Source organism: Scophthalmus maximus, chromosome 7 (assembly GCF_022379125.1).
Source record: "Scophthalmus maximus strain ysfricsl-2021 chromosome 7, ASM2237912v1, whole genome shotgun sequence".
Classification (NCBI taxonomy): Eukaryota; Metazoa; Chordata; class Actinopteri; order Pleuronectiformes; family Scophthalmidae; genus Scophthalmus; species Scophthalmus maximus.
In genome coordinates, this window is record NC_061521.1 from 2171838 (window position 1) to 2190508 (window position 18671).

Genomic DNA, 18671 nt, shown 5'->3' on the forward strand with positions numbered 1-18671 from the left:
TAATGTTAAAACCCGATCAGGGACTTGGTGAGGGCAAAGAGACACGGGCAGTCTAACAAACACCCAGGTAAGCAATGACAAAGGTCAACCCAAAATGAATCTACTGTTTCCTCCAAATAATCTGCCGTAGTGTAACAACTTGTGTTTCTCGCCCAGTCTGTGTTTTGGAGTTATAATATCTGAAAGGAACGATGGTGAAACTTTGACATCAAAACCAAAATGTTATAAACTGGAATTATCCTCAAAATACACCTGTGACAAAACATGTTTGCATTTTTGAAATTCCTGTTCTTTTGCATGCAAAATACGCCGCTTGTGGATTTTGCCAGATTTTACCATCACGATAGAACTGATCTGAAGGTGCAGTTTAAGTCCCGGTCAGACTGAAATAACAATGTTTTTGTTACTGCACACTGATCCTGAGGAAAAATACAATTGCAAAGCTTTAGAATTTCATTGCATTTGACTGCAGCGCCTCTCCCTCGTACACGTCTTCTGTGGTACAAATCTGAAGTACTTTGGGGGAAATTCTGCGGTTTCCCAGACACATTTATCACAATTATAATCCAGACCACAATCTCACCTGTCAGCAGCCATACAAAAGTTTTGTAGCCTTTGCACTTTTCCACTTCCCCACCACCTCCCGCTCAGACGTAGTGGGTGGGTGGGGGGGGGGGCGCAACCACAAGGGCTGGCATAACCCTTGTCCCCGAGACTTTTCCTTTACTCTCTTTTGTGTCTCTCTTTTTCCAGTCAGAGACTAATGTCTGCACTGAAATTCTGCCTTTGTCATTTTTAACTTTCCCAATTTAGAACCAGCCACATGAAGCCATGGTTAAATGCAGCACCTCTAGACTCTAGCATGACACCTCTCTCTCCTCGGCTGCAACGGTTTGACAGTTATAGCAAAATGATTGGGTTTTTTTGATTCAAGGCTTTTTTGACTTCATCTGTTTGTGTGTCTGTTGTGCTTAATCATTTATAGCGATGCTGTATAGTGGAAACAGTATCCTACTAGATAATGTGAATATTGGTATTTGTGAACTGTGTGAAAAATGTGGATCACTGTTTGTGGTTTGAAGGCTGATAATCCGATGCGATGACAGACTCTTTTGTCCAGGCTGCAGCATGTTGATTAAATTCCAGGCATTTTATATGAAGGGCTATTTAAGGCTTCTTGCATCGCGAGCAACACCTGGAAAAGCTTTGCATTCAAGTTGCTTTTTCCAGGACAGGGAAAAAATAAGCAAATTCCAAAGTTTAAATACTGCTACTACTGAGTAATACAGTATATTATTCAGTGTGTGTGTATATATATATATATATATAAAATCTGGTTTTAATGAAACGCATCAAGACTGTTAACATCTGGCTTGAGTTTGGGATGTCCTGTCCTGTTCTGACTTAGGACTAAGATAACTTAAATAACCAAAGATATTCTTTATGCAACTTTTGAATACTTATGTGATGTGGTTTCCTCTTAAACTCTGCCGACCCCGCTGCTGGGTTAGCCTTTTTTCTCAACATTAGTCGACTGGAAATTAATTGTCAACTCATTTTAGTTCTTCATGTGAAAATGTGCTGCTTTTACGTTATACTTTTTTCTTTTCTCATCCAATTTGGATTAAACTTGGCAAATTGGATGAGAAAAGTTGTTTGGGGTCAGGAGGTTAATCCCTAATGAAAATAATTATTAGTGGCAGTCCTATACACCAAAGGTAAAATGACTGCAACCAACCATAAGAGTAAATTTCTGTTTAAACATTAATCAATAATAATATTAATAATAATTCACTCAATTTCATAGGTCTTCGCTCTGACTTTGTCAGTGGAGCTCGGGCCCTAATAATAATTATATAATAGTACAGTATGCCCCATATGGGCTATTATACTGCATTGTGCATTTTTTTTTAATTAATTAAATTCAGGACAAACTACTTGCAATGGAGTATTTTTACAATGTGGTGGTTTACTTGAGTAATAACTCTAAATACTTCCTCCACTAATGCAGTTAAATATTAGTAATTCAAACCCACTCATCTTTTTTTTTTTTTTAGCAACTGAACTAGTTGATCAAATAGAAACACTGAAGACGTCTTACACATTTCCCACTGTTGAAAATGTACAACCTTCACCGGAATGAAACAACAGAAGTGGGTTTGCTGCTCAACATGAGCTGGTGCTCATTAGACAAGCAGCCGTCCACTGGTGTTGATTCAACCACTGATGTGTATGGTTTGACTACAACTCTAACCTCGCTCACGCCTGCTGTTCAGACAAAAGAGTCTGTCTGAATGGATCTGAAGTTTGCTCTCCTTCCCTTTCAACCCGTCCACCTCTTTTTCTGAAACCCTTACTCTCCCATGCTCAGCACTTCTAGTGGCTTCCTCTTCCTCCGGCTCCTCCTCCTCCTAGTTTAACCTGTGCTGCTCCTGCTCCTCCTTCCCCCTGCAGGCTGGTGTCCCTCCGTAGTCTCCTCACTAAGTGGCGGTGGGCCTGCTGCCCTGGACGGCGGGCGCCCCCTGCTCCTCCAAGCTGCTTCCCAGGGAAATGTCACTTTATTGTCAATGCTGCTTAACCAACCCGACCCGACCACCACTACCACCACCACCACTACTACTACAACCACCACCTCCACCAACATCACCTCTACCACCACCGCCATGGAGAACGAGCCCACTCATCTTGACCAAGACCTCCACCACTACCACAACCACAACCAAACCTCTGCCTTGTTTGCTGCTGCTCAGAACGGACACACAGGTAACTGACAATTCATCAACACTGCATCAGCTTTGGTGAGAGTAGACGTGGACAAGCAGTTGCTGTGGGATCATTTTACTAACACAGGCAGGGCTGTAGTTACAGGGCCACGGAGGACACTGAAGTCATATGGGTGAAGTTTACCCTCCAGAATTAAAAGGTAACACCTAATGGATATTTTATAAGATGAGCTAAAAAAATTTTGGGGGGGGGGGGAAATGACATGTCTGTCACAGTCTGTCTAAATATCGGCATCACCGACTGCCTGCGCCAGTGTCCTGTTAAAAAATCCATGAAGTTTTATACTGTCTAGCTGGATTAAACACAAACCATGTGGATGCCACTTTCACTAAGTGCGCTCACACCACAAGCGTTCAGTTGTGAGCAGCAGGCAGACCTCGCCTTAACACTGGCCCTGCTCCGCATGAGTCAACTGTATGCGTGTATCCCGCTATCCGCAGGGTAAACATCCGTTTTTTCCTTTTCCCCCCAACAGACAAAACTTAAACTAAATGCTGGTCAAGCAAATAGTTAAAACATCGGTGACTCGTTAAATCTCAGCTGCCTTTTTGAATTCAGATGACACATTGGGTTTAGCAGGTCCACCTGAACACTCACTGTTCTGCCCTGAACTCTGCTCATCAGATGTCTATGAATGTTCAAGCTTTGTCATTTTATCAGATGCTTTGGTTAATTGTCAGAGTTATTATCTGCTAATTAAACATTTAGGAAGTGTATTGTTGCCGTGGCTATTTCAAATTTAATATATAAACCAAAGCATTGAAATAGGACATCTTGGATCTTTGTTTGACGCGTCCAGTTGTATCAAGTCATACCTGCCAGTGGCTGACATATGCGTAATGTCAGTAGCATAGATATCATATTGTTATGAAGTTAGATGGATTCATTCTCAGAGTTGTATCCACATATAAAAGCATTGGTTGACCCACTGAGAACAGACAGCCTGTCATTGGTTGGCTAGTTGATTGATTGTCAAAGAGCGGTGGTCAAGGAAACACCCAGAGGATCTCTTATTGATTATTGATTGATTGATAAAACAGAAGGTGATTCACCTAAATACAAACAAAGGGTTCACACAGGATTGATTGTTCAGTGAAGCATGTCTGATAAGCATGAATGAATAATACATGATGAATTCCTTACTATAATAAGACACCGCCATTATATTAATTGTAAAGTCAATCCATAAATACAAGGTATGATGTATATGTGTACACACACACACAGACACACACACACACACACACACACACACACACACACACACACACACACACACACACACACACACACACACACAGTTAAATGTAAGCTGCACATTTATTGTAGTTTTATAAACAAATAAGTTACACATGATCATTTTCCATAACAGCAGTTATGTTTACAATTCATCTGCCACGGGCATTGAACCTGTCATTTGCTTCAGTTCGTACAGTGTGTGTTTCCACAAACACATCCCTGAGAATTGCGTCGTCATAGATACCATTAGAGATTCAAATATATTATTCTCTCCTGCACACACACTGCATAAAAAGGCCCACGAGTTTGAACCGACTGCTGCAAACACACTGGCTCTGTGATGCTCTCCCCTCCGTCAAACAACCAGAGCTGCATGTGAATACGGCCCAACAGAAGGAACCTTCTCCTCGGGTGTGACTGTGTAAACCGGTGTGAATATAAAGCAGAACATTACGGAAGAATAACCAGCTGCTCTGTTTGTTTCAGTGAAAGACAGAAGATAGAAGGTTTGGCTTATTGCTTGACAAGGATTACATGCTCTAATGTTCAGTAAGCACATCACTTTCTCCATGCGCTTCATTGCTGCGGCCCTCTTCTCACCTTCTGTCTGAAACACTTGGCTTTAGCTCCAGTCTGCCAAATGCCCCACTCTCTTGTGAGTGGTCAATCGCTTCCAGCGCGTGCAGGAAGTGTCGGTCTCCGCTCTCGCTTTACCTGGCTTTGTCGGGGGCGTGTCAGACTAGCCGCTAGACGTTCCTTATGCACTTCCGTTACGGAAGTATTGGCCCGACTACTGACAAGCTGTTCGGGGAGCTTCAGGTTCAGTACTTTCCGTCAGCGAGAGGAGCTTGGTTTACTGCGGACTTTGGGCTTTTTTATCTTTGCAAACCTTTTACATACACAAAAAAACCTATATGCCACACTAGAGGAAAGTGAAGAACTGAAAAGGCATGATAAGCCTCCACAAAGGAGATATTAGTTGTTCTTGTTTTTATAATTTAGTTGCTGCCTCACTGTGGGTGATCTTGGGTTTCAAAATAACCCTTCTAGATGAACATTGATATTCCGGACTTCAAACATTTGATATTTCAGTTTTAACACAGATTGTAACCACAGAATCTCCCTGCCAACTGCTTCTTTTTAAAAAAAATTTTGAATTTAACAGCCGCTTTATGATATCCTCTGTCATGCAGCTTGACTTCATAGTGTATGCTCCAGCGAGGAACAGTCGGTCAAAGATTAAGCATCTGCTACATATGTATGAGGAACCACTAGGTGATGTATTCAGACTCATGAGGCGAAGGAAACATTTGAACTTGGACCCCCCCCCCCCGACGTAGGGGGCAGATTATATCGGAAAAATAAAAAGGATGCGGGGACAGAAGGGAAAGGGGTGAAATAAAACCCCTGCAGCAATCACACAATTTTCACGTTTCCATTCTTGATTTAGGAATAATTCACCCACCCTTCATGTAGATGCACTTAAAGTTCTGACAGATTCTGTCCTGCTCACACGCCTTGTTTAAGATCTACCCACAGTAATGTTCGGGTCAGGGGGCTGTGAGGTCCACTTATTTATTTACATGGATAAAAAGTGACAGTGTGTCTGTAGTGTCTGTTTATTGCAGGGGTTGTATTTTTTACCATTTCACTGCGCAAACGAACAAAACATGCAATCTTCCTGTGGGTGCCCGAATCTTTGCACACTACTGCACATGTCCTTTACATCTACTGTAGACATACAACATATGATCAGTTTGTTATATATATACAGATTGTAATATGTCGATGTATCATGTGTTGAAATTAGCTCCACCATATGTATGAAGAATATCGGATGATCAATATTGGAAACCTTTTACTCATATATTTAATGTCTAGCCTGGCATAGCCAGACTGATACTCAAATGAGGACCTCTCTAGTGTTGCCGTTTTTATGGGAAGATATCTGTACTTTTAGTCAAATGCTCGTTCATCAGCGCCTGACATGGTTGTTTACAAAAGTCGCTTTCGTCTGCGTCACGGTATAAACCCCGCCCATTTATCTGTTGTGATTGGACAGGCAAGTTTTCTGCCGGGGGGGAAACCCCTTCCCAATGGAGGGGATCCAGATCCTGTTCTGGCAGATCAAATTTAAATGAGCTCCTAGAATTCGTCTGGGTGCCGGGCTATTTAATATCGGCATCGGCCCCAAAGATCCAACATGGGTCAGGCTCTAAGAAGATGCAGTGAGAGGACAAAGAGCTGGTGCAGATAAACGTGCTGTAATTGCAGGAGCCGGGCCTGATCCCATTATGTTGGCTGCCACTAAATAAGATGGAGGGCTACGCACGCACCCAAAATAATGAATGCATGCAGATGTATCACACACACACACACACGCACACACGCACGCAAACGTAAACGTGTACGCACTGCAGGTCAATCACCGTGTGCTTCCCTGCTGAGACGTTTAGTAACACTGTCAGTTGAGGAGTGTTGATCCATGAACATGACTAATGCAGCTGAAGGACAGCTGTACGCAAAGCTTGCAGGTGGGTCCACGCAGACAGGACACACACACACACACACACACACACACACAGACACACACACAAACACACACAAACACACACACACACACACACACACACACACACACAGACACACACAGACACACACACAAACACACACACACACACACACACACACACACACACACACACACACACACACACACACCCACCCACAGGCTGTAGTCGTCCTCCCATCAATATTTCATTGCCCCTTGCTTATCTTTTTTCGCCTCATCTGATCCAATTGTGAGAGCCACGTTTACCACAAGAGGCCGACGATGAAGATCTGAAAACAGAACATTGCACAAACCCTCTCATAACGACACAGTGATGTACTTGACACAGCAAAGAGAATATACCAAGCCGCTCCTGCTGAGACGTGATGTACTGCTTCTCTAACGGGCCCTCAGCACTTGATGTGCTGTGCAATCGTTGCGTCCCACTCGTACACAGAATACGTTCCGTGCCCGAGCAGTGGAGAGCTGAAGCCCTGCTCCACTGCTGGTGTAGCCTCTGTTCCACTGGTTTTCAATGTTCACCGTCAATTCTCATCAAATCGCTCTTTCATCACCGTCTGTAACATTATAATGGGGCTTTTCTGTCCATGTTCTAATATGAATGGATTCTCTAATGTTGTAGCGGCGAGTAGACTTTCAACAACAAGACCCCTTCTGTGGGCTCATGGGAAATGTAGTAGTGGAAGGCAAAGATGGTTATTGAAAAAAATTAAAAAATTTGCTAAAATGTCGCTGTTCTTGTGCTTGATCATGTTTGAAACCCGCTATGACAAAATGCTTTGTGTGGCTGAGTTTGAACATTTATGACTCAATAAAACATTCAAGTAGCTTTTCTAAAATGATGTTTGATAATGGCAGCGTATGTGATGTGAGGTTTTTGCCGACAATACCATCACTATTACATCAGCATCAGTATCCGTGGCAACAAGATAAACTGGTTGCTCTGCTCCGTAGGGTATGTTTTTAGCCTTCTGCCCTGCGGTGTTGTAGTAGTGCTAATGATGTTGATGATTGGATATTTTAGATTAGGTTTTATACCGTTACAATGTGTATTCATGTGTCCTCTGCTGCTTCATAGTCTCCCCTTCCCCGCCCTTTCTCTGTCAGAGTGTGTGAAGCTGCTGCTGTTTTCGGGATTGCCTGCTGATGCTTCAGATGAAAATGGATTCACGTCTTTACACTTTGCCGCCGCCCACGGCCACAGCAGGTGAGCGCAGACACACACACACACACACACACACACACACACACACACACACACACACACCGTGCTTTACAGTCATAACCCTGAAGGTTTATTGAAACGTAACCATAATTTCTTTGTGCCCAACCTCAACTCTCATCTATTCACAGCCACACTTCAGTCTAGTTTTGTATCAATTAGTTGTATCAAAAGTGTAGTCTGTAAAATAAAAAGTTGCCCCAGATGATCAATTAAAATGTTATTTGTAAAGCGCCAAAACCCCAAATTCATTATGTCAAGGCCCTTTACACAGTGAGGTCACTATGAGCTCTGTAAGATATGATGGAGCCTGATCATTAAGGGCTTTGATATTTAGTTCACAATGATACTCAACTGAGAAAATCACATCCTCATCGTCACATTTAAGAAGCTCAAACAAATAAGTGTTGAAGTCTTGACTCAATAATTAACATCAATTAATTGATAAAAAAAATGTATTGCCTTTTTTATTAATTCACCCATTAATCATCTAACCTGTTTCCTGTCTGACAAAACACAAGTCTTAACCCCCAAATCCATTTGAACGCTGTGGGGCACACTGATCCCTTTGGTCGGAGCTTCTGATATGGTCGTCAGCAGTTTGTGTTTTCAACTGACGAGTCACGTCACATATTTTGCAGTGAGACGAGCACAGCTGGACCCTCCCATGTGTGAAATATGACCCTGCTGCTAACCATGTAGGGTTTCAGTGCCAAAAAGCAATGGCAGCATGTCTGCCGGGCACCGTCACCGCGCCGCTTTGAGCTGAGCCCCCCGATGGCTCTGCGCACTGGTCACAGGTTGAGACTAGTTCCTCGTCACGTGTGGCGAATTTCCACTGAACCCCCCCCCCCAGTTCAGCACTGGGACTGGGTGGCTGCTCTTAATGTTTGCAGCCTCCGTTTCTGCCGATCAGTCGTTTCTCCTCCTTAAACATCATCCAGGCTTGCACCATTAATTATTAACAATGAGGGAAACATCTGCCCCCACAATACATATACTGTTGTTCTGATCATTGGTATTGATCCTCATGTATTGGTGTGCGTGTGTGCGTGTGTGCGTGTGTGCGTGTGTGCACGCGCTTGCCAAACATCAAGATGCCCAGGACCAGCTGGGGAATGTGCAGTGTTGTAATATCTGATCACAGTGATATTTATAGAGGGGGGATATCCAAAGGTATGCCGAGAAACACACACACACACACACACACACACACACACACACACACACACACACACACACATACACACACTCACTCACTCTTACTGAGAGTTTATTTAATGGGGTTCACTGATTTTTTCGGTGGTCGTGTTCGCGGACAGGATCAGTTTTCATCACATGATCTGGGCTGCAGTCCTTCTCTGCTTCGGGGCTGACTGGTGTCTTCCCTTGTCTCTGAGCAGGTGGTGTACACTTTAACGTGTGCGTATGTTTACTCGCTGCCCCTTATTTCGTCGTCTCTAAGTATGCATATATACATGTAGAGTGCAGGTGTGTACGTATAAAACATGCATGCTTGTATTGGAGCCTGACATGAACAATGCTTTAAGGCAAAACCAATATCTATACCAAAATAATTATGTAAATCTGATATATGGGCTTAGAAATGTGTGTTATTGGAAAGATTCCTTGCTGTTGTAGAAATGTATTGAAGTTACTCCTAAAAAAACAAAACAAAAATTCAAAGATTATCAGAGTGTTATTATTAAACAGTTCATTTCAAACTAAGACGTAATAAAGATAACAAGTTATAACTGAAAACACAAATACAACAAAATGTATGAAACTTATCATAAATAAAGAGGATTTATAAACATACTTCATAAAACATATATTACTGCACCCCTGTTTCTTTGCCAACTGCCAACATATTAACTAGGTAAAAAATGTCTTGATCAGTGAAATTAAATGAAAATGTAAGTAAGTCATTGTCACAGCAGATGTGTGAAAGTGTGTTTTCTTATTACTCCAACCTTTCAATACAAGAATTAACAAACACTATCAATCAATAATATCCACCAACAGGCCAATATACTGGACTGATCTCAGTGTGCATGTCGTCCTCGTGTGTATATGGGTTAATGCCTTGTTTGTATAGATGTTTTCATATACAGTATACTGTACATTGCTAACTTCCCCCTCCTCCCTCCAGCTGTGTGCAGGCGCTGCTGGCCGCAGGAGCTGCTGTGGATGTGCCTGCGGCGGAGGGGGGGCAGACCCCCCTCTATCTGGCCTGTGAGGCAGGACGACTGGACTGCGTCCGGGTCCTGCTGAGTGCCGGAGCCGATCGCTCGTGCACCACCACGGTAAGTCTGCTCTGGTGCCGCAGGAGATTTAATCCTCAGGAAATGCAGTTTATTGAATCAATATTTTCCAGATGAGTTCAAAGGCATCTTATATGAGTAGATAATGTTAACCAACTATATACTTATTATAACCTATATTTCTAATTTGAAAAAAAAAGATTGCTCATTTTCCCTACATATCTACATTCGATTGTTTATTAAAGTTTTCAGTTTGAGACTATACCTATACTACAAAATTGCCACGTCACTATCACTCCTCGTCCGTCTCCACTTGGTGCGAGCTCATTGATGTAAGGGCTTCCTGGGTCTCCATGGTAACCATAGGTGGCTGTTATTTGCAGCGACAGCTGCCCCCCCCCCCCCCCCCCCCCGCCCCCTATATTTAGTTACCTGCTTTGTTCTACATTTAGCCCGGTTTGCTCCTGCTGAGCCAGAGGGCTGCCAGAGTCTCCATAGCATGTCCCACCTCTTCAGCGCAGAGAGTATTTTTAGACGGCAGAAAATGTTGGCCAGTGTGTTGGGTCAAAGGTAACGATTCAAGACGGAGCGGGCGCTCTGAGCCGGGTTAAAAGAGTACACAGTGCAGTGAGGACCCATTAGTGTCAGTTACTATTTTTCCGTCTGAGAATTTATGATTGTCACGTTGGATGTTAAAAACTGTAAACTGCAGATGAGCACTTTCCTCCAACAGCAGCAAGACATCAAACTGAGATTGAATCATTTTAAAATGATCCGCTCCTTTCAAACACTCTGGGTATTAATGTGGCTAATTGCTTTCTTTATTTCTTTATTAGTTGACTGACTGAATGTTTGTCTGCAACAAGCAACTGCTAAATCAAGTGTCTATTTTCGTAACTCCTTCAAGTAAAAAATTCACTGGTTCCAGCTTCCAAAAAAAATAATATTTGTTGTTTTTCATAGTCCTGTTACAGTAAACCCTTAGTCTTTACAGGATGGGTGTTGTCCATCAACTAAAACCAGATCATTTTAATATAACGGTTTGTGTTCAATTCGACCGTGGGAGGTCATTTTTCATGACTTTATTGACCAATATTTATAGAGCAAATTATTAATTGTTTTATTGGGTAAAGTTGGCAGACAGATGGATGATCCCACTAAGCCCCAGTGTGAACCTGCATGGGACATGAGTGGACAGTCCTTATAGGTCACAAGTCCAGAAATCACTTTGAGAGTGGGATCTATCAGTAACGTCCGGAGGCGGGAGTTTCATTACATCTGGCACAAACATGTACTTTGACTCAAGTATGACTCCATTAAAATGTGGTGGTCAAACCTCATAAAACACACAGCCATAACTCATAAGAATTCATTATATATATTGCTTATGTGTTGTGCAAGCATGGTGAGGAGGTATAATACATCATAGGTAAAAACATACCCTACAGACAAATTAAAAAATGTAAACTTGTGGCGCCCTCATCTGAAGGTGAAGCTGTAAACTACCTCCAATAGAAGAGTGAGCTTCGGTCCGACAGTTTTCTCTCCCGTGTGTCGCTGCAGGACGGCTGCACTGCTCTCCATGCGGCGGTGCGCTCCAGTCACGTGGACACGCTGCGCCTCCTGCTCCTCCACCGCCCGCCTCAGGGTGACCCCACTTTGACCTCTGACCCCTCTGGCAGCCTGGCACTGCCTGCCGCCCTGCTGAACCAGGCCAACAGTGACGGATGGACGGCTGCACACATGGCTGCTGCCCTGGGCCTCAAGGTGAAAAAAACGAATGAACTAATTATATTGTTTGATGTGCAAAGGGGTCGCTCACGGGTTCGTAACCACAGTTACTGCACTGTGCAACTGTGCAAAACCCACTGGACTGAATTAGACAGACGCACAGAAAGTCGACTGTCCATGACGCTAATGTCGGTCCCTGGCTGCTGGATGTGTAAATAGCCACTTTAGCATTAAAGGTTAGCAGCATTAACCTCAATCACTTTCACTGTTATTCTACTGTTATTATGCATGTGTATACTCGATAGTTTTTTAAATGTGTACATTATTCTATGTATTTATTTGCCGTGCACCAGCTCTCAGTGACACTTCAGCAAAACGTCCCGCTTGGCTCAAACGAATGCCGGAGACACCAGGCCACACTAGACCGAGCGTCTGACTGGAATATAAATGAGCACCACTTATTGATACATGCTTTCATAACACTCGAGAGCTCGTGTTGCAGAAATAATTTGCGTGTGGTTACACACCCTTGAGTTCAAAGTGGTGTTGTACACATGCAACAAGTAACAGAAAATCCTTGTTCTCATACTGTTTTGTAATTCTGATCTTAATGTGTGTGTTTGTGTGTGTAGGAGTGTCTGGAGGTGCTGTGCAGCCACAGTGAACAGGACATCGAGAGGAGAGACAAGTGTAATCGCACCATTCATGACGTGGCAACTGACGACTGCAAAGATCTACTTGAAAACCTCCGTGAGTGGCCGTGTCCGTGTGTGTGTGTGTGTGTGTGTCCGTGTGTGTGTGTGTGTGTGTCCGTGTGTCCGTGTGTGTGTCCGTGTGTGTGTGTGTGTGTGTGTGTGTGTGTGTGTGTGTGTGTGTGTGTGTGTGTGTGTGTGTGTGTGTGTGTGTGTGTGTGTGTGTGTGTGTGTGTGTGTGTGTGTGTGTGTGTGTGTGTGTGTGTGTGTGTGTGTGTGTGTGTGTGTGCGTGTGTCCTAAAGATGAGTTCTCCTCTGAGCCCTGGTTATGGTTAATAATTTTGGAACATTGCTGCTGAGCGTAGTCCCACACTGAGCAGTTGGTAGGAAGGTTGTCAATGTTCCCAATATAAACCAGGGAGCAGTGGTTTGTAACCTGTCAATCATCTATACTAATAATCCTGTGTTTGTTATGTGCACACATTCACTGAAGCACTGGTCAAGCCTCTCAAGTTTTCATACTATACACGTTAAGTAATGCATCAATTTAGCTGTGAAACTATTATTACACTGATGGTTTACACATTTTCTGAAAGTTACCCAGTGGAAGATCTGATACTGTAACGTCAGTTTCCGTGTCATTATCTGTCCCAAGGAAGTTCTGATTGGTTTGGTGTGATGTGACTTTTTACTCATCTGGTTTGACTTTTCCGAATGTTTTTTTTCTTTCTTTTTAATATTGTAATAGATTAACTCCGCCCGCCTGTGACTGCTTAAACTGACTCATTGAGAAGAATCCCTTGATTGGCCCCAGGCCTATAAAGTGTCAGGTTCAATAATAAATCACTGCTCCTACTATGACATTATTATATCTCAAACCATGTCATGGTACTGACGACCCTGTCCTTTTCTCTGCTCCTCACCCCGTCCAGACTCGTACCGTGTCCTGGTGCGTCTCCAGTGTTCGGGTGGGGGAGGAGTGGGGGCCATGTGTCCTGTGGAGGCCCTGGAGGAGGAGGCGAAGTGGGGCACCAGCAGCCCGTCTGTGCTGTGCCGAGTGTCGGTTGAGCGGTCGATGCGCTGGGCCCAGCTGGGCTCCGCCCTCAGCCACGCCTTCACCTCCCACCTCCACGTCCTCTGTGGAGATGGTCAGATGGCCAGGGAGGAGGCGCAGGTGCAACGCCCCCTGCTGGGCCTCGGCCCCACCAGTATTTCCTCCATCCTAATCGGTGACTAAACTTTTTTTTTTCTCATTGCCCCCTCCCCTGCCTCGTTGTTTCACCCTTGTTTTCCTCTATCTCTACCCCCATTTTTCCGTTACATCCTTTCCTTTTACCACTTTTTCTTTTTCGTTCATGTCGTCACGCCCTTCCTACACCCTCCACCCTCATACCCTCTTTTCTGATAGTCCCTCCCTCTGCTCTAGCCTCACCTCTCTTCTTCCATCCTTCCTTCTTTTCCCTCTCGTCCATCTTGTTCACCGGTTACCTCACAGTCGGCAGAAGAGGACGGATGGCGGTGCTTTACGTCAGAGCAGCTCATGTTTTCCTTCTCTCATTTAGTGACACCTGAATGTGACACGGAGGAGGACAAGGTGTCGCGTGTTGGCAGGAGTCCCTCTTTGTTTAACTGCAGGTTCACGTTGTCAGCGCCTGTGCTTGTAGTCAGTGTTAGTAGTTTTAAATTGATGGACGGTGGCATATAGAAGCCTATTGAAGGTCACGTCAGGCCGCCTGCAGTGGCCATATTGGAGGTCCACAGCTCTCAGGCAGCGGCAGCAGCCGGTTGTGTTCAGTTTTTCCTGTACTTTTGCTGTTGTTTCATAAATTTGACAAAGACGAGATCGATGTTGTGTTTGTATTAAACATAGTTTCTGCTTAGCTGACAGAAACCAGAGGACGTCCTTGTCGTTAAGGAGAGGCTGAGCTTAATCAGTCAGGGCAATGTCAACAATTAAAAGTTAAAGTTGCATAACTGTAACAGCGCTCCTACCTCTTTTTTCTATGTCTGTTGCCTACCGACAGCTATTTAGCCTTTCATTGAAGATAATAATCAGAAGGACTACATTTTTGAGAAATGTTTAAATGTAGAGAGCAAACAGTGTGGATTTTTGGGGGGCCATGCCGATAACGATATTTGGGAGTAGAACATTTTTCTAACACCAATAATATGGGCTGATACATATGTTAAAAATTGGCAATGATTCCTAAAATGTTGTTACCAAACCATTATGGCAAAGATATGTAATTAAGGCTTGATATTCCACAGTTAATGTTTTTACATCACTGGGTTGTGTACACAATATTCTAATCTAATCTTACACTTGTCTCTGTTTGCTGTGCAGTTGTTATATGAAGGAATATAAGATTTATTATATATAGGCTATTATTATATAGGCTGCAGATTTCTCTTTGGGCCCCTGGCCTTTGCCTGATCGGCCTGTTCAGTAATGCTTTTGTTTGCTGATGTAACACGCACACGACTGACACACACACTTTTAATAATTAATCTATTGGAACATGTGGAGAGTGTATATGTTGCCTCTGTTTTTCTGGTGGTCAGAGTGAGGTTGGTTTAGGGTTTGAGGTGTGTGTGTGTGTGTGTGTGTGTGTGTGTGTGTGTGTGTGTGTGTGTGTGTGTGTGTGTGTGTGTGTGTGTGTGTGTGTGTGTGTGTGTGTGTGTGTGTGTGTGTGTGTGTGTGTGTGTGTGTGTGTGTGTGTGTGTGTGTGTGTGTGTGTGTGTGTGTGTGTGCAGTGCAGTGCAGGTCGGTCTGAGTCCCAGACTGATAATAAAGGAAATCAATGTCCTCTGCCTCAAATGTCAGTGGCAGTTCCTTTCTCTGCATTCGTCCCTCCTGTGTGTTTGTGTGCGTGTGTTGCAGCTCAGCGTTGTACGTTCACTGTCTCTTTCACACTGTTACTGTTCTCACATGTAACAAGGAACAGGCCTGGTGTGTGTGTGTGTGTGTGTGTGTTTGTTTTTTGGGATGATGATGAAAGCAGGCACTTGCAGAGGAGGAATGCATAATGGATGAGATGAGGCAGGGGAGGAATGGGTGACGGAGGGGGAGGAAGAAGCCAGTTTAGGAGAAACTGTCTGTCCTCAGCCGGGATCAGACGCTCTTTGGTGTCTGGCTTTGTGTCTGCACACGGGCCTCATTTGCCTCCGCACGTCTGCATAGATTTCACACTTTCTCATCTGTGTGTGTTGCAGGACTGTACTTCTGTTGGGAATCCACACAGTTTAATGGCAGCCTCCTTACAGCACTGACATGTTTCTTCTTTTAACTGGTGCTTAACCACATAGTGAATAGAATTAGTTTAGATTAAGCATCAATTTTAATATTGATGATTTACTTTATTTTGCCATGATGTCAGTCACTTTGGTTAAAAATCAGTTGTTCAACAGTGACCAGGCCAACATGACAATGCGGCATGGAACATAAAGGTGATAAAACTTAAAAAATGTTACAGAGAACAGAAAGACAATTAGCAGTTTTTATAAACAAAAATGCTGAAAAAAATATATACAATTAGCTGATTAATTACTAATGAAATTAATAGTTGAACCAGACATATATCAGTTGGCAGATAATAACAGCCGGTATGGGCCATTCACAGACATATTGGTAATTTTATTTTACAGGATAAATATGTTTATACTTAAAACACACAAAATATTCTGGTGGGAATATAACCTGCGACGTCCGGCAGCACGAGTTCTCCTGCTCCGTTGCACTCGCGCAGCAGTTGCTTGCTACGACAGAGCAAACTTAGCTGTGAAGTGAATGTTCACTTAAAGTTGGACGTCCAATTAGGGAGCAGAACCTCCACCTCTCTCCTCAACGGTTTCTCTTGGGGGGGTGGGAATCAAAGGTGCGTCAGTGGATTCGCAGCACACTTGTTAAAAGACAAAAGAAAAAGCTGAACGTCAGCACACAGGAGGTGAACGGCCCCTTCACTGAACTCTTCCTCCCTGCGACTACAGAAGATCTTTCATTTCCCCAGCGTCACCGTCTACACAACAAAGCTGACAGAGTCAAAACTCTTTTACGTTTCACGACTGATGTCGTTGTAACTCGCCTGCGTGAGGTTGTCTCTGTTGACAAGAAGGACTCTCCCTGTCGGACATGTTGGTCTGCCGTTGCATTCAATGAGAACATAGAACCGCTGTCATGAGTTTGTACGACCTGTCTGGTGGACCAGACCAGATCAAATTGTGCCGAGTCTGGAGTCCGCAGGTGTAGTGCAACGATTGTAACACCACATCGGGAAACAGGGAAGTAGATGATGCAAACAGTTTGGTGCAGCATGTTTCTGTGCAACACACTGCCGTCGTGAGTCACTAAGCAAACAGGATGGGAGCGGTAGGCCACTGTCGTCGTGTGAGGAGAGTGATGACGTAACCACGACTACCGTGGTTTCTTCCACTGGTCGTGTGATGCTGACGGCTTTAGACTGATAGCTGTGTTGTACAAAACCTCCAAAAAAAATCTCATCCGTGCTTTACGTTAATTTGTCAAAGTTATGTGGTTGTTGCGAGGCCAGTTCAAGTGGTAGTGGGAAGGCAGGAACAAACACTTCTCCGCCGGACGACTAAAAAGAGTTGACGTGTTACTATAGGGTCACATGTAGGTGTTTGCTGTTGGAGGCGTTACAATGTAACAAAAGAAAAACGCTGCTCATCTTCCAGGAAACATATTTGTAATCGTAAAAAGCAACAGTACAACACCTCTTACAGTATGATCGCGTCCTCATTAGATCCAGCGAGGAAAACTGTACCGTTTCTCCAGCCTCACATATTGTGGATTTTTTATTGTGTGGATGAATATAGTATTTTTTTAAGTTTTGGATGACTCTCTGGCAGAAGGCGAGGCGATTCAAATGACTAGTTACAGATGTGTGCTTTATGTCTATATACTACATTATACATGCAGATTAATTATTGATTGTGGTGCCTATAATTTATTCATATCCTTTATTTTATGCATGTACTGTATGTATACCATACAGTATTCTTTGTGTGTGTGTGTGTGTGTGTGTGTGTGTGTGTGTGTGTGTGTGTGTGTGTGTGTGTGTGTGTGTGTGTGTGTGTGTGTGTGTGTGTGTGTGTGTGTGTGTGTGTGTGTGTGTGTGTTCAGCCTTGATGACTTGGTCTCAGGTAGCGGCCACTCGAGACTTCTTGGGGACTCCAGACTGCTTCAGACACCGAGTGTGTGTACAGCTGGTGTGCTCGTGTCTCACCATCCTAACATGTCTGCCTCTGTCTCTTTGCTCTTCCAGGAGACACCGAGTGGCTGCCTGGTGAGGAGCCGCCCTTATCCCCCTGGGACCTGGTCAGGAAGCCTCTCAGCCAGTGCATCACCATCCGGCTCAAAGGTACAGAACTGGCAGCCGAGCCAGCCACCGCCACCAAGAGCAAACATCAGTTGTTGACAGAGAGTCGGCTTGGATGCATCTGTGGAGCAGGAAGTCATGTACTAGGACAGTGGCGGAAAAAAATGGCACCTGCTGCACGACATGGGGCCCCACCAACTCGTAAAAGGTTATACTGCATCAAGTATGATGAAATGGCGCAACGAATGAGACTATGGCCACTGTCTCTCAAATGTATGGGAAACCCTGACCAATACGTCACCACATGTAGGGACTCCCTTTACAGCACTGCATCACATGTTATCCACTGGAGGGCCACTTCTCCATTAGACTAGCACCAAATTGGGCACTTCATCATGTTTTCTCACCTGTAGGAGAACCGTATACAGCACTGAATCCCATTTTCTCTACTGGAAAGGAGACCCTTTAGGGTACTTTCATGTAGTGGGCGGCATATAGGGCACTTCATAATGGCACCCTTTTCCATTGGAAGGGCACCCTTATAGGGAATGTCAAATTTAGACCATTGTAAGGGCACCTTATAGGGCACTGCATCACGTTTTCTCCACTAGAGGGGCACTCAGTAAGACACATTATCAAATTTTCTTCGTGCCTGAGTCCGCCAGTGTAATATGATCTGCCTGCTGAAAGTTCAAGCCAGGACTTTTCTACATAAAAAGGTACATTTTACTAAATGTTCAGTCTTAATCTGACGTAAATAGGAATCAATACACAACAGTTTCACTCATGACATGGATTACATCTATGTTATTATGATATTGTTTTAGTAAT

The 18671-nt window shown here is 43.9% G+C and overlaps 1 protein-coding gene across 3 annotated transcripts in view; it reads left to right on the forward strand.

Moving 5' to 3' along the window:
* cttnbp2 (cortactin binding protein 2) overlaps nt 1–18671 on the forward strand; it is a 76492-nt gene that overhangs the window by 44709 nt on the left and 13112 nt on the right. For all 3 annotated transcript variants that reach the window (XM_047333001.1, XM_047333002.1, XM_035641488.2), the window contains exons 5-11: nt 2455–2763; nt 7703–7802; nt 9970–10123; nt 11645–11848; nt 12445–12562; nt 13437–13733; nt 17787–17882. In XM_047333001.1, coding sequence (XP_047188957.1) covers nt 2455–2763; nt 7703–7802; nt 9970–10123; nt 11645–11848; nt 12445–12562; nt 13437–13733; nt 17787–17882 — 1278 coding nt within the window. The remainder of the gene's footprint in view (nt 1–2454; nt 2764–7702; nt 7803–9969; nt 10124–11644; nt 11849–12444; nt 12563–13436; nt 13734–17786; nt 17883–18671) is intronic.